This window comes from Haemaphysalis longicornis, unplaced genomic scaffold (assembly GCF_048455015.1).
Source record: "Haemaphysalis longicornis isolate Haplotype H1 unplaced genomic scaffold, Haemaphysalis longicornis Haplotype H1 scaffold_101, whole genome shotgun sequence".
Classification (NCBI taxonomy): domain Eukaryota; kingdom Metazoa; phylum Arthropoda; class Arachnida; order Ixodida; family Ixodidae; genus Haemaphysalis; species Haemaphysalis longicornis.
This window is the reverse complement of record NW_027526205.1, coordinates 524,204-551,790: the sequence shown is the minus strand read 5'-3', so window position 1 is coordinate 551,790 and position 27,587 is coordinate 524,204. Positions and strand designations below refer to the sequence as shown.

The window sequence follows — 27,587 nt, the reverse complement described above, 5'->3', positions numbered from 1 at the left end:
TTGCGGTTGTGTATAATCTTGTCACATTGCAGTTCTATTGTGAACTCCTATTTGTTGTTCCTGAGTTAACGGGCATGATTTTATAAAACAATATATTTGTTCCGTCATTTCCGTGCCGCCTTTTCGTAGCTACTGTGGTGACCGCTGGTATAGCAGACGATCACACATTCACACCGCGCGCTCGGCCTTTGTACATGCGAGCGTTAAGAAACAACTTGTACCGGTATAAACTTAAGATGTTTTGGAGCTCGCAAATTAGGGAGCTGGCTACTGCAATGCTGCACGCGCCCAGAATAGCTGCAGGAAAAATCGGGCGAATTCACACTGCTAAAAACTCCACAGCGCACGCAGACAAGCCGACACAACAGAGTACACACCACGTATGCACCTTATCTTTGGTTTAATGTACTTTAAAAGTTCTAGTCCGCATGTGCTATGAATTTTTCAACGGTGCAACACCACCTAGCTCAGAAATCGGTACCGGAATTTGCACACTGCTAGAAGAATGGGGATGGTGCAGGCGCCTAGTTGTGGGGGCGCCGTATTTTAATCGGTGCAGTGAGCGATATCTGGCAGCCTACTAACAAAGCTTCTGAGCTCGTACCCAATTGGTTACGCCACAAACAACATGACCTGGGTTGCTCCCGAGCAGAAGAACGGCAGTAGGTACGCCATCTTGCACAATCAGGCCAATCCTAGTAATAAATATCATAAACTAGTTTGAAAGCAACGCACGACAATTAGGCCTGAAGTGGCGCGCTACAAGTTGGCTGGTTTTAGTGAGGCTGTTGTAATTGTTTCTAAATATAAATAGTGATTTTTTAACAGCGAAGCTGTTTAGCAATTTCTTGATTACGGCGTTTTACACAACACAGTATAACAGTATAAATAAAAAAAATCAGCGGCATCGGGAGAATCCCAACTTGATTCTGGTAGATCAGCGGAGGTCAGTCGTGTTACACGCTCAGCTGCGACCCTGAGGTAGTACTTTAGAGTAAAACGGTTTACTCACTCAACTGTGACCCTGGGGAGACGAATCACGCACCCTGCTCGATACAGGAGAGGTGATATGGTACACGGTGCACCTGCGGGCGCCGCGTTTAAGTGTGCGCGTTTGGTTCATTCATTGTGCTTCTTCGGTTTGCTTGTTCTTGGCCGTTGTAACAACAAAGATGGATTAAAGGTCACTGCGGCAGTGAACAAGAAGCAAATCGGCTGCAATCGTGGACTTAAACCGTCGTGATGGTGCTGAATGTTGCGTACAGCTTAGCTAGCTTGACGTCTTACGGTTATTCTGAGCGTGCAGGCTACTACCATCATCTTGGACTCCAAGGCTGCCCTGCGCAACTATGCGGGAGGTAGGATCTCCACCACAGCCGCCAAAATCCTTACGAACAGCGTGATCCAAGCTTCAAGGCACATCCGCTTGGTATGGACAACAGCACACTCGTCTCTCCCGGGAAAGGACATGGCACACGAAGCAGCCTGAGGATGCACGAACCAGGCTGACTTCGAATCCAACAACGTGCCTTCTGCGACAGGGTGGAGGGAGAGACTGGCAACTTACCAAGACATTACTCAGCACTATAGGTTCAGCCGACTAAAATTTCCTGCTGTAAAGACTCCGCTAAACAAATGACAAACAGTTGCTTGGTGCAGGTTGCAGTAAAATACGTTCCCTCACCCCGCCCTGTGTCACAACAGCTATCCGGGTAGGTACAAGGACATATGCATGTGGTGCCACGTTGCAGCAGCCACACTACAACATGTGCTCTGGCAATGCCCCAATAAACCAGAGGCCTTTGAACACGTAATACATATAAGAAGTAGTGAGCAGTGGGAGGCCGCATTGCTCAGCTCTCTTTCCGAGATACAAGCTCCAGTCATCCAACTGGCAGAGGACGCCGCCGGGGACCAGGGCTTCCTGACCGCAATCTAATGGGACGAAGATGCCGGACATTTTCCTATGGTGCATTAGCCTTAAAAAAGGATAAAATAAAGTCTGTTCTCTTTCTCTGTCCCTCTCTCTCTCTCTGAGCTTCCTTCATTTTTTGTTGTGCCAGAGAAGCCATCGCGAAGAAAGCTACCGCTAAACAAGTGATGCAAAATCTAAAAAAAACAGCGTCGGGCAGCCACCAGGCGTCGTCCGAGAACACATGAGGATATTCCAAAACAAGGGCGCCAAAGAAATCAGATATTGCTTTGCACATGACACCGTGACGCTTCGCATGTCGTACACAACCAGTATAGTGTAATCTGGAACCTTTGAAATTTTTTCTAGACATGAGCTTCGAACCAGATCCTTAGGAATATTTCTTCAATAATGTCAAAGAACGTTTTGAAACAAAATCAAGAAACGTTCTTGAGCAAAATAAAAAACCGTTCTTGAACATGGTCAACAAGCCTAGGGCCGCTATTCCCAACAAAATGAGTGTTATGAAGCTATCATGCACCACTTACACCTCAATATCGCGTCAACGAACGACTACCTGCATAGTCCTCAAGGAGTGTCCTATCCTGCTTTAGCCACGTGTGTGTGAGGGCATTGACACGCTTTTATCTTCCTATTTGATACAGTCAGGATCACTATAGAAATAACTTGTCGCGAAACATCACCACCATCGAACCGCCAACCGAAAGGGCGAACCAGTCGCTAAGCTCAAGGTTTAGAAAATGAAGACCCAAGGCGGTGGACGCGTTGGCTGCGGTGGTGTTGGTTTTGTATGTCTTCAGGCTGTGCTGCTCAAGATGGCACAAGGCAACTCGGTAGCAGGCTTGCCGCCTTCGCCAGCATTTTGCACAAGGGTGTTATTACGTGTGAGCCGCCCCTTGAACACCTAAGCAATACCTTCGTATTGCTAAGGTATTGCTTATGTATAGGCATTGCATAGGAATTGGTATTGCTTACTATACTATGTGGCATTGGTATTGCCTAAGTATAGGTAATAAGAATTAGCTTGAATATTACGCACTCTGAATAGGCCAAAGACCGGTTGCTGCCACTATAGCGGACAGTTCACCTGCGCTCCGATTCACCGGGATAAGGTGGCCACCTACTTGGCTGCTAGTAACCTACCCTTTTAAAAATGATCTGGTGCGTTCTAGCGCCATGTATAAGCGCTCACTTCATTTCTTGAAATGTTTCATGCAAAAATAATAATAGTTTTCTGCTAAGAACGTGCGGGAGAATTCTGTGGTTCTACGCTTTTGTTCACTGCTATGTCATATGACTACCGCGAAACGCATCCCTAGGATGGGATGATCACACACTCTTGGGTTCTGAGACATTAGGAATAAAATAGGGCGCAAAATTACCTATGGGAATACAAATAACCAGACCATGAAGACATCGTATGTATGCACCAAGATTACCCAATGCATAAACGCGGCTTGCAAGATGCAACGTGCACAAACATAATTCAATAAAACGGCCCCACATCTGTCTCCCAAAAGCATAAACACGCTGATGAGGTGTAAACATTCTGCAGAGGAAGGCAGTTATGACTTATTGAAGCACGAAATCATTTAAAATCTTGAAGCCGAATTGTCAGCCACTTGGTGGTAATATCAAAGCCATATTTTGCACAAATGTCTGACGTAGGAAATAATGATTTGGGAAACGAATATTATTTCATCTGAACTCATTGATTCCTTCGAACATTTTGCTTCAAGCCACTGACTTACGTTTACTCCGTGTACGATCTACCAATGACAAAGAACGGGCCCATTTTTGTCTTTGGGTAAACAGAAAACTTTTGCCCTTTTCTAGGGCAAAAGTTTTCTGGGGACGCCATAGCCGCACAGACGCACTGGCGCCTGCGCATGCCCAGCTCTGGGCCTTCGTTGTGCAGTAGCCAAGTCTGACGCTGCGCCACAGCCGCTTGATAGCCCTTTCGCGTGGCTCCTGGAGAGCCGTGCTGCGCATGCGTGAGGAGCAGTGACTGGACTGGACTGGACTAGACCGGACGGGACTGTATTGGACTGGATTGGATTAGAAATCGTTTTAGAACCAGTAAGCATGATAATCAGCTAATCCTAAACAACCAGGAAGCCTAAGAATAACCAGCTGAACCTTATCTCACGCTACGTATATCCAGGTGTAGCCGATCTAAGCCACTGCTATTTTTCTCATTTATTTTTTTAACAAGTTTTGGTGTCTGGGTGAATACTCCTAGAAACGACGGTTTGTTAATTTTTATAAAACTTTGAACAAAGCATTCACAGCGCGGCGAAGGTTCCAAAAATCGAATGATCTTATTTCTTTATCGGTGTCTTTAGAGCCCGCAATGATTCGACGTAAATTAAACTAGTCCTTTCCAAATGGTTGCTTCCAAATAACTGTGAACGGGTGACGTTAATGTGTAAATCTTGGTGGATGGGGGCGAAATATTGGTTCCAATGCACCCAGAGAAATCGTGTCCTGCATTACACAGCCAAAAACGTATCTGCCGTGATGTGTTCTTTACGCTTCGTGGAATACTGACAGGAACTCCTTATTTTATTTTAATAAAGCTCCCATCCGTACGCTTCACTATAATACTCCAAAATGACGAGCCACTGCATCCAAGGAAAGAATCTGCCAAACACTTACGCCGGTTAATAAAGGGATTGTACCAACAAACGTAATCTGTACTGCAACACGCGCCAAGCAAAATGTCGTTCTTGGATTGTGCAGTCCAACAGGACCGCATACATTTTATGGAGATCATTATATTACAGGTACAAACAAAAACTCCAGTGCCGTCACTCTGATCTCAGAGCTCAACCAAGGTGAAGGAAGCGCCTTACGTGGCTTCGCGGCCCTGACGGGAATTGCAACCGGGATCCGCGGTATTGAGCCCAGCCCAGTCGCGACAACTCGGAAGGGCAACCGACGCTCTTCCGTCATGAATGTGATCGAGGATTTGTTTGTTCTAATGGCGGCCCATGAGTGTGGAAACAGCGCAAGCTCGCGCCTGGTCCGCAGAATCAGAATAGCAATCTGGGCCTTGCGAGAGCACCGTATCTCGTTTTCTCGGAACAAAGAAATATTAAAAAATCGCTTCGTGATGCTCGAATTAGGAGCGACACGTTGTCGAAACTTTCTTTGCAGTCGATTTCGACCTATGCGCTGGATGAATATATTCTCTTGAGGAAGATTTTATACCAAATAGTCTTGTCACCTCATCGTCCTCGTTTATTCTAAATGACTGATGACTTCGTTGCTTTGAGGTGGCGATAATAAAAGGAGATTGTATAGTAAAAGGTAGTAGTAGTTACCCAATACTTTCGGTGTAGGCACAGTTCCGCAAGTTTTAAATCTGCAAAGTTGTGGACTACCCTCCATTATTAGGGGCGTACATTAAATGCTTCAACGTTTACAACACCTGACAACAATCTCTGGAGCTAACCCCCCAACCACATCTACAGTGCGTCACGTAAAATCACCCTCACCAAATTTACAAGGCCACAAAGCAGGCTCATCTGTATCCGTTCTTTATTTTTGTGTCTTGTTTTTAGCGCTACTTTTCTATAGGCGAAATTCACCAAAAAGGTTTTTACAGAAGCATGCCTTTTCCAGAGGCAGCTCGGCAAAGAGCTTCTGCTAGACCGTCTAATATACAATTACACAGCCTCTCCTGGGGCCACTATATACAAAACAAAAAGAGCACAAAAAACGAACGTGCTTTTCCAATCAATATGACGCAAACATTGCGAAACTTGCAATACCTGGACCTGCTCCAATTGGACGTGGTCCCTGTCCTGTGGTCGGGGCACCAACACGGTAAATAGAACTGCTGGCTGTCGAAGCAACCCCGCGGAAACTTTGTGTGGAGCTTCCTAACATTTGTCCTATGCCTGGGGAAGATTGAGGGGTGGTGCTTTCACCTCCAACGATGGCTCCACCTAACTCTTGGGCGATTTCACGTGTGCCTTGTACCAGTCCGCTCACTTGATTATTGCCTGGGATGAGGCTTGGTACTGTATGAGGAATAGACAACACACAAAAATTGATCAGTACGCAGGTGGACTGCAGTGCATACAGATGTCACATTGCCGGCAGCTGTAGTCATGCGCAAAGGGCGAAATAAAATAACCATTAGAGTGGATGCCTCGCCGCTACCCCCAGCGTCCTCAGCTTACGTTTTTGAAGTCAAGCGTACCCATGTAAGAAGATTGCGGCAGCGGAAAAGAAGCAAATCAGCTGCAATCGTGGACTTAAACGTTCGTGATGCTCGTGAAGGTTGCGCACAGCTTCGCCACCTTCAAGTCTTATGCGTTAGTGTGAGCTCCCTCAATTTTTTGTTATCTACGCAAAAAAACGATACATATGACCGAATAGATTTACAGGACTATCCAAGTAAACAATTAAACTGGTTTGATAACTGCCTAAAGACACTTCAACTTGGCAAATGAAACTTATTTGCCCTCAGTCACCACAAAACTCCGATAAGACTTCCTATGGAATCGCTAACCCACCAGTCGACAGAACCGAATCTTATCTATGCCTTGTATCACGAACTCCTGATTTCAACTGCTGCCCGCACATCATTATTATTATTTTATCAACTAACCCAAAAGTAGGATTTACAAAACTTCATCTCCATCTCTAACTGTGTCACGCGAGGCATTCGGCTTTGCAATCATTAATTGGGTTAAACCTAAGTACGCTTCTCCCAACTATACCGTTCCCCAAGCTATTTTCTCTGTGCCTCCGAAGCAGTTTAAAATTGAGCCGCTCGCTTAATTTATTGTGCTTATTTTTATGATATCCGTGGGTCATCTTTAAAAATGGTCGCGTCTGTCAAGTATTTCCTCTGGGCGCCGGATCGCGACACCATCACTCTACCACACGTGATATCACAGTTCACTCTACGAACCCTCTTACATCGCTCCTGACTCAGGCATTTCACAAAGCCGTGTTCACCCACTTCGTCTCCCGACTCTTGTCTGGCACCGCGGTCTTTTCTGGACCAACTTTTGCCGGGCCGCATGAGAATAAATTGGTCTTCACCACGGCATTGCTTCAAGTATCTGCACATCACATTTTATTCAAAGCGTGTCTAATTACGGTAATTAAAAACTGTCGCATTGCAACCATGTCGGCGCAACCTACCTTTTGGGTAACACCTCCCTGCAGAGGCCTTAAATAAATAGAATGAAGTGATGCGAAGTGATGTGAGTTTTTAAGAAAGTAAAGTAAGTGAACACAGTACTCTTCCTGTAAAGTTTGCTGCCATTTGAGATACCGTGATTGCTGTTCATAGCGCTACCTCCTCCAGTCGTTCCTGCTCCGATTTGGCGTGTGCTTTGCCTCACTGTTTGCAATAAATTCCTACCTGCGAGGATGCATGCGTTTTTTTCAGAATTTTTAATTTTGCATCACTGCTTTGCAAGGAAAAGCATTTGGGGTTTCTCGACAAAAGACAAAATTTCGGTTCATTCCTTCATACTCATGTGGATGTCCTGCGAAGGTGGACCGTTATTTTCACACAATAGATAATGCTAGGAATCCTAAACTTTTAATCTCTATTTAAAAAGTATACACATTTTCTCAAGATACCACATTTATCGTTATTACCGGAGACAGGGTAATATCAGCGTCAATACTATTGCAGCTTCCTCTTCGGTAAGAAACGCCGAATACTGACATGAATTGCGAAAAGCCTTTAATTCTGGCCCTTTTCTCTTCCCTGTTAACCACCATGTCAAAAAGTCTATAAGCCCTCCCCCTACTGGCTTTAAACTTTCCACTTTCTAGGGACAGACTACTTCGCCAGGAATTTGATTGTACCTAAATACTTGCATGAAACCCTGAAAATTGAAAATCCCGTTGCGCCAGACCTGGCTATAAAAATCGTAGTCTTTCTCTGATCTGAGCCGTAATAAATAACTTGACTTTCGCACAAACAGGTTACGACCAGTATGCAAACGCGTACAAATCGCAAATAACATTCCGTCGTAAAATCTCTACTAAAAAAGTGTTATAAAAAAATACTACGCTCGCGCAAAATTATTCTTGAACCTTGCAATATTCAATGCTCAGTGCGATATATTAACCGAACCACTAAAACCGACCGACGTGCTCCACTGAAATATCCGATATATGTGGATTTTCTGCTCAGGTCGCTCTTTATTTATTTCCCTTTGAAATACATGCCTGTGCAGAATTGTTGATGTTCTCCGCACATACTTTTGTAAACACTCATCAGTGGAGCAGGAATGTAATGTCATGCTGGAAGATAATGTCGCCATAAAAATGTTTAGATTTAGATGTGAGAACACGTAAAAATTGTGCAGTAGCAGCACCGAAGCCACCATAAATAAAATGACCTTTCAAATACGCCTCTCATAAATTGTTTTGAGATAAGAAATAAGGTGTATGGTAGCCAAAGAACTGTTTTTCTACACCGGGAAGAAGCGTCCTCCACATTACGCTGTTATTCGTTTGTCTGGCGTCCTCACCTAATCGCACTTCAAAAAATACCCTGACAAATTACTTTTTATGCAGTAATTGGAATTGGAATTCACTGGTAATTGGAATTCACTGGTGGAACTCTTATTGCAAATTTCCCTATATCTAATTCACAACAATGCACTGCAGTTACTAATCATTGCGTCTACAAAAGCAATCAGACGGATATCATCCCAAGATATCCAATTTCACATAGTGACGTGACCAGCGTTCCGCTTTACTGTGAACAATTTGGGGGGGACATTACTCGAGGCTCAGTTATTGGCTATCAATTTGCCTTCTCCTGCAACACAAAGAAACGGCACGTTTTTCAGGTTACCTGCTCTAGGTAGCGATTCGCGACCACTTACAGCGTGGATAGCGGGGTGGCGAAGAATCTATGCCCTAGAATTGCTTGGGTTTGGGCGAGTTGGTTCATGTGGACTTGTAATTTCAGCTTGAACAAAAACCACAGGATGTAGGAAGGAAACAGCTTTGTGTCCGTGTTTTCTTTCTAAGTACTGCGTTTTTTTTTCAAGCTGGAATTTTAAGTTGAAAACCTATGCTAATTCGCGTAGAGTGAGTCGCACTTTTGTGTACTCCGGGCTCGTTCCGCGGTTACGGCGGACCGCAAACAAGTGCCGCGCGATCTTAGCAACGCAACGCAACAGCCGTGATCAAGGGAGGGTGCCTCGTGGTCCAGCGGATTGCAGGGTGATCCTACATTCGTGAATTCCGATGTTCATTTCTAGCAATTTTACAGAATTTGGATAACGAAAACATTGTTTTTGTGAGTTTCGGTTACCATCTCTAAAACACAAGTGTATTTTCTCAACCATTATGAAAAAAGGACTGCACATAAGGCATAATTCATGCGCTATTTCAAGTGTACTAGGCAAGGCACGCGATCCCACCGGGCACGCCCTTCAATTCTTCCCTGAGCGTATCGTAGTTTCACTACACAATACAAACGCATTGCCGCAAGTTTCGCGGAATTGTAAATACTTACGTACAGATTACCTTAACTAGAAGTACTGGAAAGAGATTCACTGCCGAACCTGAAGCCAAGTTCGCAAAACGCACCTGGAGTAATTGTTCCGAGGACACCGTGCGAGAGTTCTCTAGTAGCGGTTCCATGAGCTCCTACTTTTGCTACTCGGTGCCCTCTTAGACGATCCCCAAAACATCCTGCCGTTCCATATGTTACACAAGCACTGAGAATCGCGCGTTTTTTTAAGGCGACGCTCGCATGATACATATGCAATACCTGAACCGGTTCCACTTGGATTCAATCCGTTAGCTGTAATCGGGGCACCACCACCTGGGCTTGCAGGAGCACCTAGAAGATTCAGAGGGGTGTTTCCTCCTACGACTGTTCTCAAACTTGCTGGACCGACAGCTCCACCAGCTCCGACTACTGTTCCACGAACCGCTTGGCTCGTCTGATGTACGCTTTGGGCAAGCGTTCGCGTTTCTTGGATACCTGGGTGGAAGCCCAATCTCGAAACATTAACCACAGGCAGAAATCTCGGGTTATCGGAGAATAACTTTGATTTTTAATACTTGCATGACAGGTATCAGTAGCATCCAAAAAAAAAATAAATAATATGGAAATTGAGATACACTTCACAGCACCTCACAAAAATCTGCACTTTATATGTTGATAATATGAGTTTTTTGTGCCTGAACCTATTCCGTAATGATAACACCTAATAAAAATAAGGCTCAAAAGAAAGCCGGCACTGACAATGTGGGTATTGGCTGAGTTTCTTAGTAGCGGGTATTCTATATGGACACGCGCACTGGCGCAATGCAGGTCGCATCAGCGCGTGCCCTCCTAGTCTGGCAGCGGGCTGCCGAGCGTTCTCAGGCGAAGGGGGTCACGGGAGCGCGCGCTGCGATGTCTCTGAGAAGGAGGGGGAGGACAAGGAGTAGGAATAACTTTATTTTACACTGGTTAGAAAAGGGCGTCGTTTGCTTGAGGAGGGGAGGTGCCCTTATTCCAGGGCCCCTGTGGCTCTGGATGCACTCGTGGCCTGTCGTACCAGCTGTCGCTGATCTTTCGGGTCCGAGCTGAGCAACGCATCTTTCCACAGCTCAAGAGTTGGTATGGGTATTCGGGGAATGTTTGGAATGTCGGGGCAGGCCCACGTAACGTGGCAAAGGGAGGCATACTGACTTGTGCAAGAAGGGCATTTGTTTGAAGGATGAACTGTAGTGTACATGGCGTGGAGTCTTCCTAGGTGTGGGAAGGTGTTTGTTTGCAGTTGACGCCAGCTTTTCGCTGTTTCGCTTGTTAAGGATTTGTGCGGAAGGGGAAAGGTTTGTCGGGTGAGTCTCTGTTGGTGTAGAATTGCGTTGTATTGCAGCATTGTGGGCTCTTGGTAATAATCCCTCAGTGGCACCCGGGAGGCATGGGATCGGGCAGTGCTTCGCAGCGTGAACGCCACGCTGGTTCCTTCTGTCTCGTTTTGGGCACAAATTCACCCCTAATTAACGCCCTTGGGTTAATTGTCATTCGTTTATTCTTGACAATATTACCTACATAAAGACTCACATACTGCCTATCTTGTCTTAAAACCAAAACGGCCAACCCTCTCCCTGTGAGAATCGCCAGTACGCAGTCTTCTGCATTTGCACCACCCTTTTCGAGAGTCTGAAGAACGGATGCGCAAAGAACGCCCTTAGCGGTGTGCCTACGGCGCAGTGAGCTAATGCAGAGTGTATTCCTGCTCGTAAGAATTTGGCTGCGATGCATAGCGCCAAACTTGCGTCCTCCCCCCGTACTTCGTGCAGTACCACCCTGCACTCCTTCACATTCGCACAAAGGCTGGGAAGCAATGACTCGAAAGGGTTTTTCCGATGGAGGTTGTAGAGTTTATCACTCCTTTTTCCTCCCTTCTTTGTTCTGGCTTATTTTTATTGAAACTGTGACGCAGTTGCAGTGCGTCCGAATCTTTGACCACTGTATGGGTACGTTCGTGCTTCCTGTGTCTAATACTTGCGCGTCACGGCCGTGGCCTTCCGACGGCCTCCAAACCAATTGTCAGACCCGTGATATGAACGTAAGCATGAAGTGGTCAACCTAAAGTAACCGAGCACCAGAGGCATACGGGACTTATGGCCTTCAACAAAGCATACAGGTTGACGTGTCGCTTCGGAGCGACACACGTGAGCTTTGCATTCTGCATCCACGGTGCGACCTTTTTGAATGGCGAGACCGGATAGCGCAACCAACCAAGCATCAGCATCCCGCATTGCGTAGAATTACGGCAACTTTGTATCACAGCTACCGCTGCCTTTCAGAGTAAGCCACTGCGAGAAATCCCCGGACTCCCTAGGTACCGGAAGGCTGAGAATCTGACAACCGGAGCTCGAACTCCAACCCAATGTGAGGACCGCTCCATCCCCCAGAGCCAGTACTTCGCGCTCGAGTTACAACATCAACAAGAATAACTCAAAAATGGCATGTGAGGTTACCACGGACTTACTAGTATCGCTGAAATGGAGAACGCAAATGAGCTTGTATATGTAGTTATTAAGGTGGAAAAAAAGCACCTGAAGAGTGTTTACGTTGCAGATATTGTGCCTCGTGTCTTGCACGTTACATGATTACATTGAGAGCTTCCTATGGTGGGCAGATTGGACAAACGTGCGCAGCTTCCGTTCGGCCCCAACGAAAATAAACCGTTTGAAGAGTTAATGATTGTGTTTCTGCATTTTCCACACCTCACTATCAATTGTTTTAATACGCAAACCTATCCCCCATGCGAAAGATAAAATTGCTAATTCCAAACCGGAAGAAATTTGAAGCAATCACATAGCTACAAATCAAGAAAGTTTTCGCCGGCACCTCTAAAAAGGACGCAAAAATGCTTGCGCTAATGAAAACCTTAATTAAACTGCTAAAACAGGCCTTCCAGTTTCGCTGCTACGAAGTTCGTGCGGCGTTTTCTGTTCAATGCGGAATTTGTAGATTTTGCATTAAAATATGTTTTTTTTTGTTTAGACACTGTGCACAAATAAATAGGACGAGGATACATCCACCATCACTGTTGTGTTAGTAGAAGATATGACTGTAATGGCGCCGTAGAAAAATTGAGTATTAGACAAAATGACACTCAATCTGAGTGTGTTGAACAAGCAGCGGGGACACACTGAACAGAAAGGGTTACGGAATGCATGTGGTAAGATTGACTCCGGCATGAAACATTAGGCGGAGGGACGTGCATGACACTGCCAATAAACTTACCCAACATTAGGTTGCATAAAGAGATCTTAGCTTACAGAAGGCAAAGGTTCGATGGTGTATTATAGGAACTGCCCCCCCCCCTCCCCCACAGCACTACTTTTCCAAAAGTCTTTGAGCGTGTGCTTCCTTACATTGCGCCTAAGTGATGGAACAGTGTTTTTATACGAGCAGTTTGGAGCATTACGGTTGCTACACGTGTGATTTGACTCGGAAACGTTACCGGCTCGGCAAGACTTCCCATAAAAATCTGGAATACTTGTACAGTAAAAGCTTGTAACTCGAACCCCAAAAGGACGCCGTCTCAGTTTGAATTAATAACATTTCAAAATAAAAAAAGTGAAGACCAACTACAGTACACCGCAGTTATGGTACTAGGGCATGTCAAACATGTAAAGATTTAAACAATTTGTGATTACAATCTGCATTTTGCCTTTGAAACCGAGATGTGGAACGTTTTCTCGAACCTGCGAATGTAGCTGATAGCCTCTTCTTTGCTTTCTTGAAAACTGAAGAAATGGCGGGAGGCATTCAGGCTGTCATTAGGTTCTACCAGACGGCCGTATACTGGTGCTTCGTTATCCATCTCCTCGTCGATCCTGATATCGACAGGTTCTGCGCTTCTAACGTGAGTTAAGGTGTCATCCAATGTCACCGTACTACACATTCTACATCGATGTAGTTCGGAGATAACATGTTTTCTAGAAAGTCCGTCATAGGTGCTTTAGATTACATTAGCCCTATTTTAACTCCTCACCTCCTGATTCTCTCGGCTTCACTGGCGCCAGGACGTATTTGCGGTGGCGCGTAGTTCGAATGCTCCGATTTGGACCGTACTCGTAAGTGAATTAACTGATCTTCAATACAACGGCTTTTATAGAGTTTGGTCGGACCAAATCTAAAAGCTAAAAATATCCATAAATCTGCATCGTAAATCAGTAAGAATACCCATAAATTTGTAAATAAAATTCCTAAATGTACAGCTCAGAGGACGCTTATTTTCAAATTTTATATTCCCCCCGCTGTGGCCCGAAAATATAGGTTTTTTGAGGTTGGCTGGTTACACAGAAAACGAAAAGGAAGACGAGGAAGCCTTTTCAGTGTGCAGTTCAGAAATTGAGCAGGAAACTACCTAAGTAGCATATCTTTGTGTATTTTACTGACACGAAATATGAATTGCCTTTCTGTGGGAGAGATGCGTAATTGACAACCGTTATTACAATTAAAACAAATTTCTGGGCTCACACAGAAGTAAAATGAGGAACCTGCAGTATCTGTTCCAACGGTACCCTGGAAGATTCTGCCAGGACAAATTCCAAGACCTCCAGCTTGTGCACCTGGGAGCCTTCTGGATGGTGCCCCACACGTCCGACAAAGCATCAGTTTCGAAATCTTATAACACGCATGCAGTCATAGTCACGTCGTATGTGCTTCACAATATTTGACATACCTGAACCAACTCCCATCGGAGATACTCCGATGCCCCCGATGAAGCCACTACCAACTTGGTTTCCACCGGCAGGCTGAAGATTGGTAGCGGTGTTTCCTCCAGGTTGTACTCCCGTGCGTGCTCCGGAACTTCCGGTAGTGCGACCAGTTGCTATTGCTGTATCCCGAACTGTCTGGCTTACGTGTTCAACGCTTTGAGCAAATCCTTGCACTTGATTTACACCTGAGCCAAAACCGGATGTTTAAACATCAACACAAACACAAAAATTAGTTGCTACCAAAAAACAAGGTTGATCTTCGAATAGTTGCATAGGTGATATCACTGCTCACGTGAAAAGCAGAAATTATACTGCCAGAAAGACTGTTTTATTCGAATTAAAAATACAAGTATGTCGTTAAATACCTTCGGTATCAGATTTCCGTTTCTTCCTGTAATTAGCAGTGGTAACTGCAAAACATGCCACATAATAAAGCTTTGAACCGCAACAACCGAGTCGGTTTTTTTAAAGACGATAGTCTTTTTGTGCTACTTGAGTGGGAACATTTTGGTAGTCTGTCTGTCTGTCTGTCTGTCTGTCTGTCTGTCTGTCTGTCTGTCTGTCTGTCTGTCTGTCTGTCTGTCTGTCACTCGATTCAGCCAGCCCGACAAAGTCAAACATCCTGCGCAATAGACGTATATAGCCACAGCCAAATCTAACCATCTAAATTCCGGTGGCAATGTTCATACTTGTCAACATTGTTGAACAAGAACAAAACATTGAGCAAAAGTGAGGCAGAAAATCAATACAGAAGGGATATTTGGAGTGTTACTTCATGGATGATTGATGTTTTCAAAAGCAAACGAAATACTATGTCCACTGCAGAAAAAGACATTCACTCCGTCGCCTGATGTCGCCCACGCCACTACAACTTGTGGCGGCATTTTAAGAAATTAAACGGCAACATTTACGAAAGGTTCCACTAGATATGTTGTCTGTTCCGCTTGGAACGCCGCACGTGAAGCAGGGAGATGCGGTTCTATAAACGTTAAAGAAGGGCGCGTCAATTCGCGCACGTCTCCACCGCACGGCATCGATGGAATATAGGCACCCGGCCAGGCGCAGCAGAAGGCTGTAAATTTGAATTGACTTGAACAAACGTCCAGCGTGTTTTTCTTGGGAGGAGTGCGACGGGAGAGGAGGAGCGTAAGAGGTGAGCGGGAAAGCGAAGGGAGGCATTTACTTGAGAAATGTGGACGAAAGATAATATTCTTTCGTCGACATTTGCAAAAAAAGGGGGGAGATACACGGCCAATTTTTTAAAGGAGGTCATTCCTTAATTACGTACAACAAGACACACGAAGTCGCCAGCAGATCTTGAAACAAGAAATGGTTACACCCGCGGCTTACGTGCACGTGGAAGCAGCAGCACGCGCTCTTTCGCATTAGTGTGCTCTTAGAGGCGGGAAGAACCCTTGGGCACTGCACGCCCTATGCCGACCATCTTCGGCGGAATGAGGGAAACACGTGTGGCATATGCACGGGGCGCTTGTGATCGTCATCGCTTTGCCGGAACGGGAGGAGCTAAACCTGGGTCGCGCGCGCATTGTGTCACAGCGGCGCACTGTCGTTCACACTTACAGAGAGGCTCAGAAGGTATGCGTCAAAAGTGATTTTGAAAAGGCGCCCTGCAAATCTCCTAATGTGGCTGTGAACTTGACGTCTCCACCTAGCAAAATTACTGGTGTGTGCTAATCTTTATGCAAGTTTCCCAGTACTGCGCAGCTGTACGATTCTTTCACCATGGCATCATATCTTCTTATTTCTAAGACGCTTGGGCTTCCACCAAAGCTTTGAAGGCGACGCTGTGTTTTCGACTGACCAGCGTAATCTTTGCTCCCTGCGCCGGCGGTTGGGTGCCTTTGAATTGCGCTACTTAATTTGCGTAATTAACCAAACTGCACAAACTGACATTCCCAGGTACGACGATAGCTTCATACCGCTGCCAACGCTTATTTTACGTATATCGTCACGGCTAAAGTCAAAGGACGCCTACCGCACAGCCGCCTGCACGTCTGACTACCGGAGTTCGAAATTCAGCCTAGCCTTTGGATCACATCACCCCCAAGGCCCGCACATTGCACCCGCAATTGCAACACCGGCGAGAATGCCCCGAACTTGCCTAAAGTGGTTAGCAGAACCTTAGAAAGACAACGAAATTGGGGAAATGCAGCTCTGCTTCCAGAGTTCTTAGCGTAAGCAAAAATACCTTAAAAGAGTATACTTTGCCGATTCAGTGCCCGGCTCTCGCACGTAACTGTACTGATAACTCCCGCTGGTTGCTGATTTAGGGAAAAGTGTGCTACATTCGAACTATCTCCGCCCGCCATAGACCAGTGGAATTGGCAACTAATATTGCCTTCATGCGTTTACCACAAGTTTTTCTAGTAACAAACCATGGGTATTCACTGTTATGAAAATATAATTGTTAGACCAAAAATGCAGAATATTCAAAATACTCACATACTATCAATATTGAAAGGTTTAGGCCACATCTCAAAAATGCGTATACGGTGGAGACGCAGTCGTAATCCTGGACAAAACTTCCAAAACTGGCCTTGAGGTTACCCTGCTATAGCGACTGGACAGGGTTTTCTGTTCAATGCACCGCTTATTGATTTGACAATAAAAGTCTGCATGAATGTGTTCGTCAAATTTGGTGAAAAATCGGAAGAGGTCATATTCCCCATCGCTACAGCACTAAAGCACGTCGAGATGGTCATGACGCCGGCGAGAAATATGGATTTAGTTTGACGAAATAACCACGCTAAGTGAGTGTAAATACAGCACCGGCGAAACAACAAAATGTGTCTTCAAGTTCGCGTTTAACTGACACCTGGGGAGAATGCACGTCGCGGAGGAGGTAATTACACACCCTCTAAAGGAACACTACATTCGCCTATAATAACAGGTTTAAGTTTAAATTCTCCGAAAATTTGGTATTATCTTGTAATTCCATCGCCACAGTACTACTTTATCGACGCTCCGCGTCCATCTGCTTCTTCAAAATGCATCTTTATGCTATAGCACTGTAGTCCGAGGCCGCAAATTACGCGAAAACCACTAAGAAAACATTCATTTGATTCAGGGACGTTACCGCACTGCTACATTGCAGAAAGCAAGAAGGCATGCCTGCATCGGGCAATATCAGTTCACAGGGTAACCTTTTGAATTAAGTGTTAGGTTAGCCCCATTGCGGACCTAATTTAAGCTCTTCTTTTCGTTAGTTGACCGGTTATGCAAACAAGAGTGCAGTAGAGAAAAAATATTTAGGATGCATTCGAGAAATCATTCATGAACACTAGTCGCCAGGCACATGTTGTATTTTACTAAAACCAGAATGTTGGCATAAATTTTAGTTGCAGGGATCCGTTAATGTTGGAGTTTAAAATTCCATAAACGGTGTTTCTGCAGCCACAAACACTTGCGCCACTGAATCAGCTGCCGCGCAACATACCACTCGGCAAGACTCCTCCAGGCCCGATTCCAGAAACTCCCACTGGTGCTCCTGGATGTCCTCCTAAACAGTCAGCGAGAAGATCCGATTCCAAAATTTATTAACACGCAGTAGCTATAGCGCCTATGTATTTATCGCGGTAGGTGCAATGCGAAATTTGCAATACCTGAACCGGTTCCGCTTGGAATAACCGGTCCGTTATTTCCCATAAAGGCGCCAGCACTGTTGCGTGCACTTGAAGACTGAATGTTTACAGTGGTGCTTCCTACAGGCTGTATTCCAATGCTTGTTGCAGGATTCCCGGTAACGCCCCCAGAAACCAATACTGCTCCGCCATACGCCTGGCTGACGGTTTGCTCAACTCCCGTCAATTGACTTACACCTGCGAGGAAGCCACAGATTACACAATTATGACACACAAAAATTGGCTGCTACGAAAAAATTAGGTTGTATTGCCCATATCAGTGTTCAAGCGCAGATGAAAAAATAATAAAAGGTGAAAAGCTCCAACGGAATAAAAAATAAATTATATTTTAAGCATTCATCCGATTAGCGTGTTCTGTACTGCATGTTCATACTAATGACAACTTTAAAGTGCTACAAAATGACGGCGTAGCCAAAGACTAAAGCTATTTTCATCATTTAACGACGATGATTCCGTTACTGGCTACATCGAGATGCTCGCCATTACACATGTGGCCCTGTAACAAAATAAGGAACTACACATGCGCAGTGGATGAGCAGTTAAGCGGCCGTAAGCAGGCATCCACATTCGCACGAAGCATCCGAGACTGCTCCGATACAACTGCGGGAACCGCCGTGTTGGCGCAGTGGTTATGGCTTGTGCTGCTAAGCACAAGGACGCGAGTTCTATTCCCGGCCCCGGCTTGCGCTTTTCTGATGGAGGCGAATAGCAAAAACGCGCGTGTATTCGAGATTTTGGAGTACGTTAAAGATCATCAGGTGTTCAAAATTAATCCTGAGCCTTCCACCACGGCACACCTTATTGGTCGTGTAGCGTCGGCAATTTATACCCTATAATCAGTGATACACTTAAGGTATTATTTCGGACGGAATGTGGGGAACGCCTTGGCGCCTACAGTGATATTACTGCGACTACTTACTCTTACACATTAGGTACAAGTCGGAACATCCTACATTGAACAAGTGAGTGGCAACCATTAGCGTTGCAAATTCTGCACAGTACGACCTTCCCCAAACCCATCCTTTTACCTGGTCAGTACCGTTTATACGGTTTGCTGTTCATACACTCAGCTTTATGGCGACAAGTGTAAATGGTGTCCCGCAAGGGCCATTTTCCAACATATTATCGTCTGCCGTAGAAAGAATTCCAATATTCCGCAATCAATTGTTATTAGAGCGACGGGAGACTGTGTTGCTCAGCCCCAACCCGGAGAATGAACTAAACACAGACTAAATCACCGAAGTGCACAAGAATCAGGGGCCCATGAGCGCCATTGAGGGGAGAAGACTGGTGTAGGCCCTCACCTCTGTTCTTCCTTACTCTATTTTGGGTACAGTGTCTAAAGGACGTATGCTTACTCTGCGCTCATACCTAATTGCCTGCTGTGGTATGAGTTTGTAGGGAGCGGAGCCGTGGACTCGGTGAGGCGATGTGGCTCGCCTACATTTATTGGGGTGCGCAAGGCCCGGCCGGAACTGGAGTGGGAGCGGCGATGGCAAGTGACCGACCAGGCGCTCGGTCGAATTCGATCTCCTCTCGCGGCGCGTGGCACTGCTAACGCAGCCCGGCAAGTACCGCCGCTGATGATGATTGTGGGATGCAGGGGTGATGATGATAGTGGCGCTGTTAGCGGGTGAAGCTGCCGCCACTGCAGGGCACCCCCCCTAGCGCAGGGCGCGTTAAAGGGACACTGAAGTGAATTTGTCAAGCTCCCGTTGTTGCTTGCACTGCGTAGACTGGCTCAAATTAGCACACTTTTCATCGTTTTTACGATTGACAAATCGGTAATTATTTTACAAAGCGCGAAAGAAGAAAAACTACCATGCGCGGTTTGCGGCGGCCGCACCAACTAAAGCTGTGACGTTAGGAGGAGCGGGACCGTGATTGGACGATGCCCAAGGTGAGCAACCAAACAAGTTTCGGTTTCGGTTTCGGTTCCGTAAAACACAACCGTTGGCGTTATTGGATGGGCATTCTCAATAACTCAGTAATCATCGTACCGCGCTTCTACCACGTTGTCAGCTGTAAAAATGCATAAAGATAAGCCTCCTGGGACGGATTGTAATCGTAGCATTCACTAGCCGAAACCTACGCAGTGCATGAACGCCCTCCGCGTACCCGCAGACGCCCAAATGTCATGCGCTTTTCCCCCATATTTGGAGCTTGCCTCCCTCATGCCTGTGTCGTAAAAAGCGCGTTCGCACCAGGCAAAGGGTCTGTTCATTCTGGCCTGTGCCCACTGCCTGCAAGCAGTCGGTGCTTATGGCAACAGCACGCCAACGAGAACTCGCCAGTGCCAGCCTGCGCGCGTTTTGTGAACTAGTTCGTGGAGCCATGAACGTTGCGGCCCAAAAAAAGGTGAGCTCAATATAGAAAACATCGGCGGAAAACGAAAAATGAAAGACATCCCCCTCGCGAGGGGCACGATCAAATGCACAGCATTTCCGAGGGGGTGCGCCGGCAAGTCGTATCTCTCGATCGCGGGACCCGTGTCGCCATCTTTCGGAGGCGCGGGACAACTTATGGCGCTTTCGAAACAAACCAGAAATGAGTGAAGGATATAAGGCGCGTTTCGGTGCATCGAAATCTGTGTCGGTTTCGTGGCTCAGTCGGTAGTGCGCCGGGCACCTTGCGTTCCCCCCGCGGCGTCATAGGTTCGAAACCGTGCGCCGGAAACTGTTATTTCTTATATAGTGTAGTGGCCTGGCTGCGGACTACGACAAGGCGCGCCTGCGGACTACGACAAGACAAGGCGCGCCTGCGGACTACGACAAGGCACGCCAACGCCGCGTGACATTGTGAGTTACTAAAATGCTATGCATTTAAAAGATAACTTACAGAAAAAAAAGCACGTACCCGCGGGGATTCGAACTCCTGACTTGCAAAATACTTGCGGTGGCATTTCTAGCGCCTCAAACAACTCGGCCACGGAGCGGGCTTCGCTGGCAGTGGTAATATAGGGTATATATTGTACAACCAGTTTACACTTTTATTTAGTTTTGGCATTTCAAGCAGCTTAGGTGACTATTTGTTGTATTGCGCTCGTGCAGTAAGCGTCGCCCGAGTTTCCACAATAGCTCACGTCTAGCAATTGCATTTCGTAGACGGAAAAGCGTTCGCAGATGTGTGGTCGTGCTGCTGACCGCTGTGCTTGTTCGCCCAGCGCAAAAAAAGTGCTTCCCGCACCCTAGTTTTACGCTGTACGGTAAAAATATCAGTTGATTTTATTTCTTTAGTACCTATATTGACTTCGCTGACTCTTCTCCTGCCTTCAAGAGGCCTTATATTTTCCTGCTGGCGTACCAGTCAGCGAAGCGTCGCATGTGCGCTTGTGCAGCACTTGTGTGAAGCGACCTTGACTTGGAGGTAGATACAGTGTACAAACTAACCAAGTAAAGAAAGGCAGATTCTACCATTCACAAACGTGTCCTGGCTTCGTTTCAACTGAGCGAACGAATTGCGACAACCCGTCGGCGGCCGGCGGACGAAACGCTGGGCCGACTGACTGTCTGAAGGCAGGGGAGCCGTGCAGTTGCGCAGCCAATTGCGAGCTCGGCTCCTCTCGACGTCACACGAAAACGCCGCAGAAAATGGGCGAGCGTAAAGAGAGGAGGACAGCATTTTCGAATTAATTTTTCTACTAAATAAAATCGCGTAAACGCGCCCAGGGTGGTCGAAACATGGTCTGGGGACTCCGGACTACAATTTGCGCAAGTAATCCCGCAATGTTTACATATCACTTCAGTGTCCCTTTAATGCTCACTAGGTTCCCTAGAGGAAGATGGGCCCATCCACATGATCGGGACCAAAACCTTCAAATAAAACTGTCAGGTGCCCAGGCTGCTGAAAGTTTTCTAAAAGTATATGGCACAACTTCAGAGACTTTTCTAGAAAATTTTGAGCCAAGCCTTTCGCAAATGTGAAGATCTAATGCCCAATCACGTTTCTCTTGTCGAATAAATAGTGCGCATTTTTGCCGGAAGCGTTAAGAATGAGTCAGTACATTAGAGACTCACAGGGAAAATAAACCGTTGGGGTATCACATTGGCACCATTTTGGTGCATTAGATCAAGTGTCACATACAGCACTGTCTCTGATAATTATCAAGGACTGATCTTGGGGTAGTTAATTACGACTTTCAGAGCTTCAGAATACAGAAAACAGCCATTGATCAAAATTCTTCTTCCACGCCATAAAATGGCGATTTTAAAGGCGCACCTTGTAATTGTTCATACAATCCCGTGAAAATATCACGAGCCAAAGGAAAGAAGCGTCTAGACAAATTCCCAATGCACGAACAGGTTTCAATCAAGAGCACATCGGCCAGACTATATTGTACACTATCGAGCTGGTGATTGAAGAACACCCTGATTTTGCGTCATGACTGCAGTGAACGTGCTTGTTTAAAAACACATCAGAACCAACAGAGCACCCTGAAGTTCCTTGTAAGCCACAAAAGTGTTTTTGTTAGAACTAATTTTTCCCGCAGGAGTGTTCTAAACTTGGCTACATGGTACTGTTCCATAGCGGGTAACAGCGCAGACTGGACGAAAACACGAAAAGGGAGAGACACAAACGAGCGCTTGTTTGTGTCTTCCCCTTTTTATGTTTTTGCCTAGCCTTTCCCGCCGTCTCTTCAACGTGCCTAGCGTTACTGAAATTTGTTGATCGATATTTCTGTACCATGATAATAACTAGAACATTTAAGTGATGTAAAGGCAGCGTCGTACCATGTGGTTTTAACTTGCCAAAAAGGATAAGCGCAATAAGGATGTCAATTCAGCGTCTCAGCCGTAGAGAATATGAGTAACCGAATATGTGTGTACATGTACACACTTGATTAAAAGGGCTGAAGGGGAACGTGAGAATATATCTGAGATAGCTTTTAAACGCGTGTAAAACACTGTGCTGGTATATGTGTATCCGGGCTTATGTGTTTACCGCGGGGTGCACAAAAAAACGCAGCATTTTCCAGCAGCTGCTTTCCTTGGGGGCAATTTTCCGTACAAACCGGGTCAACTCCACAGAAGATCCCTCAACTATATCTTTGATGTACACACCTTCATTACAGCACACCTGAAAATTCATTTCGATAAACAAACCGCGGCCACCAGAAAGGAAATGTACCCAGTAGCGTGGACGAGCAAGTGATATCATGCAAAAATGGATGTGTGTTTATCTACAACGCAAAAAACAATGTACAATGTTTCAAAGCGGACAGTCTTGGAGTTCCATTGTGTACTCCCACACTCCCTTCCCCCCCCCCCCCCCCCGCTTCCCCGCTACGGAATCCCGAACAATGCGGCTTATTTATTCTTAAATACTGCACACTCCAGAACACTGTGTTAAAAAGGTGCCGGATATATGAGTGTTAAGCAGAAGCTGAAAACAATGTTTGGCTAAGAACAGTGCACTTTTGAGGACGCAAAAATTATGTCACCTTTTTTATTGCTTTTTGGGCGCATACTATTGCTTACTATACCTGACACTGGAATGGTTGCCCCAGATGCACTGCCACCAGTGGAGCTCGTTGCGTGCATTTTCGCCACTGCAAGTGCGCCAAGGCTACTCAGCAATCTTCCTCCAGTACCGCCTCCAAGATTTGCACTTAGTGCTTCTAGACCTGGTGGAGAGAAATACCAAAGCGTCATTCAGCGCCACCGGTTACGTAACACGCAGCAATTATCATGGATATTCTATCTCAACTACGGACAAAGTAGAGCTTAGATTACCTGAACCCCCTCCGCTGGTTGATATTGCACTGGATCCGCTAACAAGGCCAGTACTGAGACCTCCACCGCTAATAGTACTAAGGCCGCTCAGCAAACGTGCTGTGGAGCTCCCTCTAACGCCAGCACCCATGGTAGTCAGTGTCGCGCCCGGGCCACCAGCCCGAAGGTGTTGTCCAACCAACCTACTGCCTAATTGTAGTAGTCCTTGGGTTCCAATCCGACTGGGTCGAAGGCCGCATCCTGTATGATTAAAAACAAACAGGCATGAGGGAAATATCAGCGAGCGATTACTCTTTACAAAAGTGGCACAGGCGAAATAAGCTGTGAGGGGTAAAAACCATTTGGATTAGAGAATGCATATTGATTTCAAATTGCCGGAAAACGAAAGTGAGTGCTTTCAATGTACTCGATCATGAAAATAGGTATCTGCTTCTACTCAACGAATACTCAAGCTCCAAGGAATGGCTAACATGGGTGGCTTTAGAGAATAAAACGTTACGGTTGTCACGAAAATTGAGAATTCTTAAGATACGTATTTGACCTTACATGAGGTGGCTGCTAATTGGCAATCATCATCATCATTATTATTATCATCATCATCAAAAACACCCTATTAAAGTCCAGTGCAGGACAAAGGCTTCTCCAATTGACCTCAAAATGTTCCCCACCCTGCTTTGCCCCTGTCAATTCTTTACTTCCAAGGTCTACTATTTTGCCCCTCCATCGACTTAATGGCCTTTTTCTTCAAGACGCGTCCCTTGGTAGCCACTGTTTTACCCTGGTATTCAAATGGTTGTCAGTTTGTCAAACTACGTGGCCACCCCAAGACCCTTTCTCGCAATTCTAAGTATGATATTGTTAGGAGATGAATTTATTTGCTGTAGTCACGGCGTGCAAGGCCAGCGACACACAAAGGTCAAAACGGTTGAAAGATGGCTGATGTCCATCTGGAGCGCAACTTCGTTCCCCTCTTATTCTAATTCGGTAGCTTATCCAGGCGCGCGGTTGTAATTCATGGCGTGTAATATTTGCGTAACATTTCCTCGGTCTCACACGAAGCCCTTTGGTCAAGTCAACTTGCACTGCGGTAATGGAGCGTGGCTACATGCGCCACTTTTGCCTTTTTGGATTATCGGGCAGCTTGAAGTCAACCGCGAAGTAACGTAGGTAATATCGCTAAGGCGTTCCATCGCTATAGGCGGGCCTACGCAAAGGTACAGAAGGTCTTCATATAACCTGTGCTTCCGCAATGGCATCCATTCGCACACGAAATCACCCGGCGCGTAAGTTGCATCAAATCGGTGACCTTGAAATCGCTTCTTGGAGCGCTCCTGATACGCGAGATCCTGTAAGCGGACAAGCCGACGAGCATTTTCAGCAAGGCACAGCGACCTCGCCAACCAGAGCTTGTCATTTAGTAGAAAGGGAGCATGGTTTCCACGCATCTACCTGGCTGATGGGAGAAGCGAAGAAAAACGTGTGTTAACCAGCTGTTTCATGTCTGGCCGGGTAATATGCGTATGTATTCAACGGCAACACATCGTCGAATATTCGGTGGTCCGAAGCGAACTACATCAATAGCATGGCCGATAAAAGTTTGGTTAGTTTGTTTCGTTAGATCGTTAGTCTGATAATGGTATGGCGAAGAGTGGCAAAATTGCACAGAATAAAGGCGAAGCCCTTCAAACACTGTTGCAATGAATTGGCGGCGACGGTCTTTGATTACGAATTTTAGTGTCCATGGCTTAGAACATGTCCCGGAACAAGAAGAGCGACATTTTTTTTGCAGTTGCTGAGGGTAGAGAGGCCGTCTCAGCGTAGCGCGAGTCGTAACCTACGCATTCAATAATCCAGCGATTTCGATGTGATGAGTGCTGTAAAGGCACAAATTTAGTGCCAACGCTTTCAAAAACCACGATATCCCGGGTCCACGGGCGGGAGTCGCCCTTCCAAGGCAGAGGCGGGGTGTTTGAATCGTTGACGTTTGGTGCTAGTGGTGACATAGTGCTCAGCCCTTCCGTGCATGTTGTCCCAATAAAAGCGTTCTTGGGTGACAGAAAAGTCCGCGCGAATCACATCAAGCGGGAAGTGAGGTCATCGTGCTTAATGTTGAAAGCAATGTGGCGAAGGTTCTGGGTACCGCAAGAAGACGAGAACCGACCGCAGATTAGTTCTTCTTGAAGAACAAGTCATTGTGGAGGCAGAAATGGCTAGAAGGACTTGACTGAAACAAAAAGTGACTCCAAGCTCTCGTAAATCTGTCGCTCTCGCATGGACACCTCTAGTTCGAGGAGCGCCGTCGACACCGAGGGGACGCACTCATCGAAGTTGTGCGCGTCAAAGTTCGTTGTCTCTAGTAGCAGCGGAGAAAGGCAGTCGGCATCGGCCCGCTTGCGGCCAGTTTTGTATGACCGAGTACTGTCATATCCCCGTTGTCGCAGAGGCTATCACGCCAGTCTCTTCAAGAATCTGTATGATTGATCAGCCAGCAGAGGGAATGGTGGTCTGTAAAGATTTTGAATGTTTGCCCATAGAGATAAGGGCTAAATTCTTGCGTGGTGAAAACGACCGCGAGGCACTCCTGTTCTGCGGTTTGGTAGCTCCGCTCTTAGTTACTAAAGGTGCGAATGGCATGGAAATAGCAGGCATGCTCCCCGTCACTATGACTCTGAACATGTACGGCCCCCACTCCAACACCACTGACATCGGCGCGCACTTCCGTTGGTGTTTCAGGGTCAAACTGACGAAGGAGCTGGTTCGACGTCAAGAAATGCTTCCTGTGGCGAAACCCGACGCCGCAGTAGAAGCTCCATTCGTATGGAATGTTCTTCTGTAGAACGCGTGTGAGAGTTTAGGAATTGTCAGCAAATCCGGGAATAAAATGACTAAAATGGGAGCAGAGTCATCAAAATTCAGCGAAGTTCCCTGAGACAATGCGGTTCTCTAAAGCAGCTACCCGTTCGAATGTTCTGTATACGAGGTCGGATGCCCTCGTCCTCTTTGCTGACACCTAGCCCGAGCACAAGTGTTCGCCTTTCTCCAAACCGGTATTTCTTCCAGTTTAAGACGAGACTAGCCTTTTCAAAACAGTCCGAAACAGTGCCCAAGTACGCGTTGTGCTCCCAAAAGGCGCGACCAAAAATCACGATATGATTAAGGTTCCACATGAACACTTCCCTTTCATGTCCTCGAAGTAAAGAAGTCCATTAACCACTAAAACGGGGATGGTGCGTTGCAGATTTCAAGGGGCGAGACATTGAAATCGGAAAGTACGTCAGGCGTCACAAAAGCGATTTTCTCCTTATTGTCGGGTGCACGCAAATATGCCGGTAGCCTAATCAAAAGTCAACTGAGGTGAAGTAGGAAGCCGATGAAAGAGAGCCTATTGCATCGTCTGCAAGGGATAGTCCATACACGTCCTGCCTCGTAATTTCGTTAAGCCGGCGGTTGTTGAGGCGGACGCCTCATGACCCGTATTTATTTGTAACGAAAACGACCGGCGCCTCCGAAAGACTTGCCCATTCCCTAATTACGCCCTTCTGCAACATCTGGTGGACTAGTTAATGACTCGGCGCACTTGAGGAGAATTGCGACAAGGCTGTTGCCTTATCGGTCGTGCTGTTTCAGTATTAATTGAATGATGGGTTCGTTTGTCCGTACATGCCAACGTTGATGTTCTCTGGCAAAATAAAGCACGGCCAAGCACCGCGTAAGCACTTCTACCAATGCATGACACTTTTCTAAGATACGTGATTCATTTATCATACCATCCAACTTGGCGGGACCCACGAGTTGATTATTAATAGAATGCAAGGGTTCTCCTAAAGCCATCACTGACGACGAAGCGTATTCGTAGAATTCGGCGATTTTAAGACCACGTGGAAGTACGGCGAGCTCAACAGTGTAGTTAACTTTCTATATTACGGTGTATCCTTTAACAACCAAAACAACTGATCGTGCACCAGAATGCATTTTTGGGCACTTCCAAGGAATTAGTTCGATCAAGGCTTCAAAGTCACCTAC

At 46.2% G+C, this 27,587-nt stretch overlaps 1 protein-coding gene across 2 annotated transcripts in view; it reads right to left on the bottom strand.

Moving 5' to 3' along the window:
- The window catches only part of LOC144160509 (uncharacterized), a 76,358-nt gene that overhangs the window by 31,512 nt on the left and 17,259 nt on the right, over positions 1 to 27,587 (bottom strand). The window contains exons 2-8 of one of the 2 annotated variants that reach the window (XM_077691780.1): positions 23,565 to 23,804; positions 23,315 to 23,455; positions 17,794 to 18,009; positions 17,628 to 17,690; positions 14,134 to 14,355; positions 9,702 to 9,917; positions 5,710 to 5,961 (exon numbers count right to left, since the gene is read on the bottom strand). In XM_077691780.1, the coding sequence (XP_077547906.1) occupies positions 5,710 to 5,961; positions 9,702 to 9,917; positions 14,134 to 14,355; positions 17,628 to 17,690; positions 17,794 to 18,009; positions 23,315 to 23,455; positions 23,565 to 23,804 (1,350 nt within the window). The remainder of the gene's footprint in view (positions 1 to 5,709; positions 5,962 to 9,701; positions 9,918 to 14,133; positions 14,356 to 17,627; positions 17,691 to 17,793; positions 18,010 to 23,314; positions 23,456 to 23,564; positions 23,805 to 27,587) is intronic. The other variant, XM_077691781.1, reaches the window with a different exon arrangement.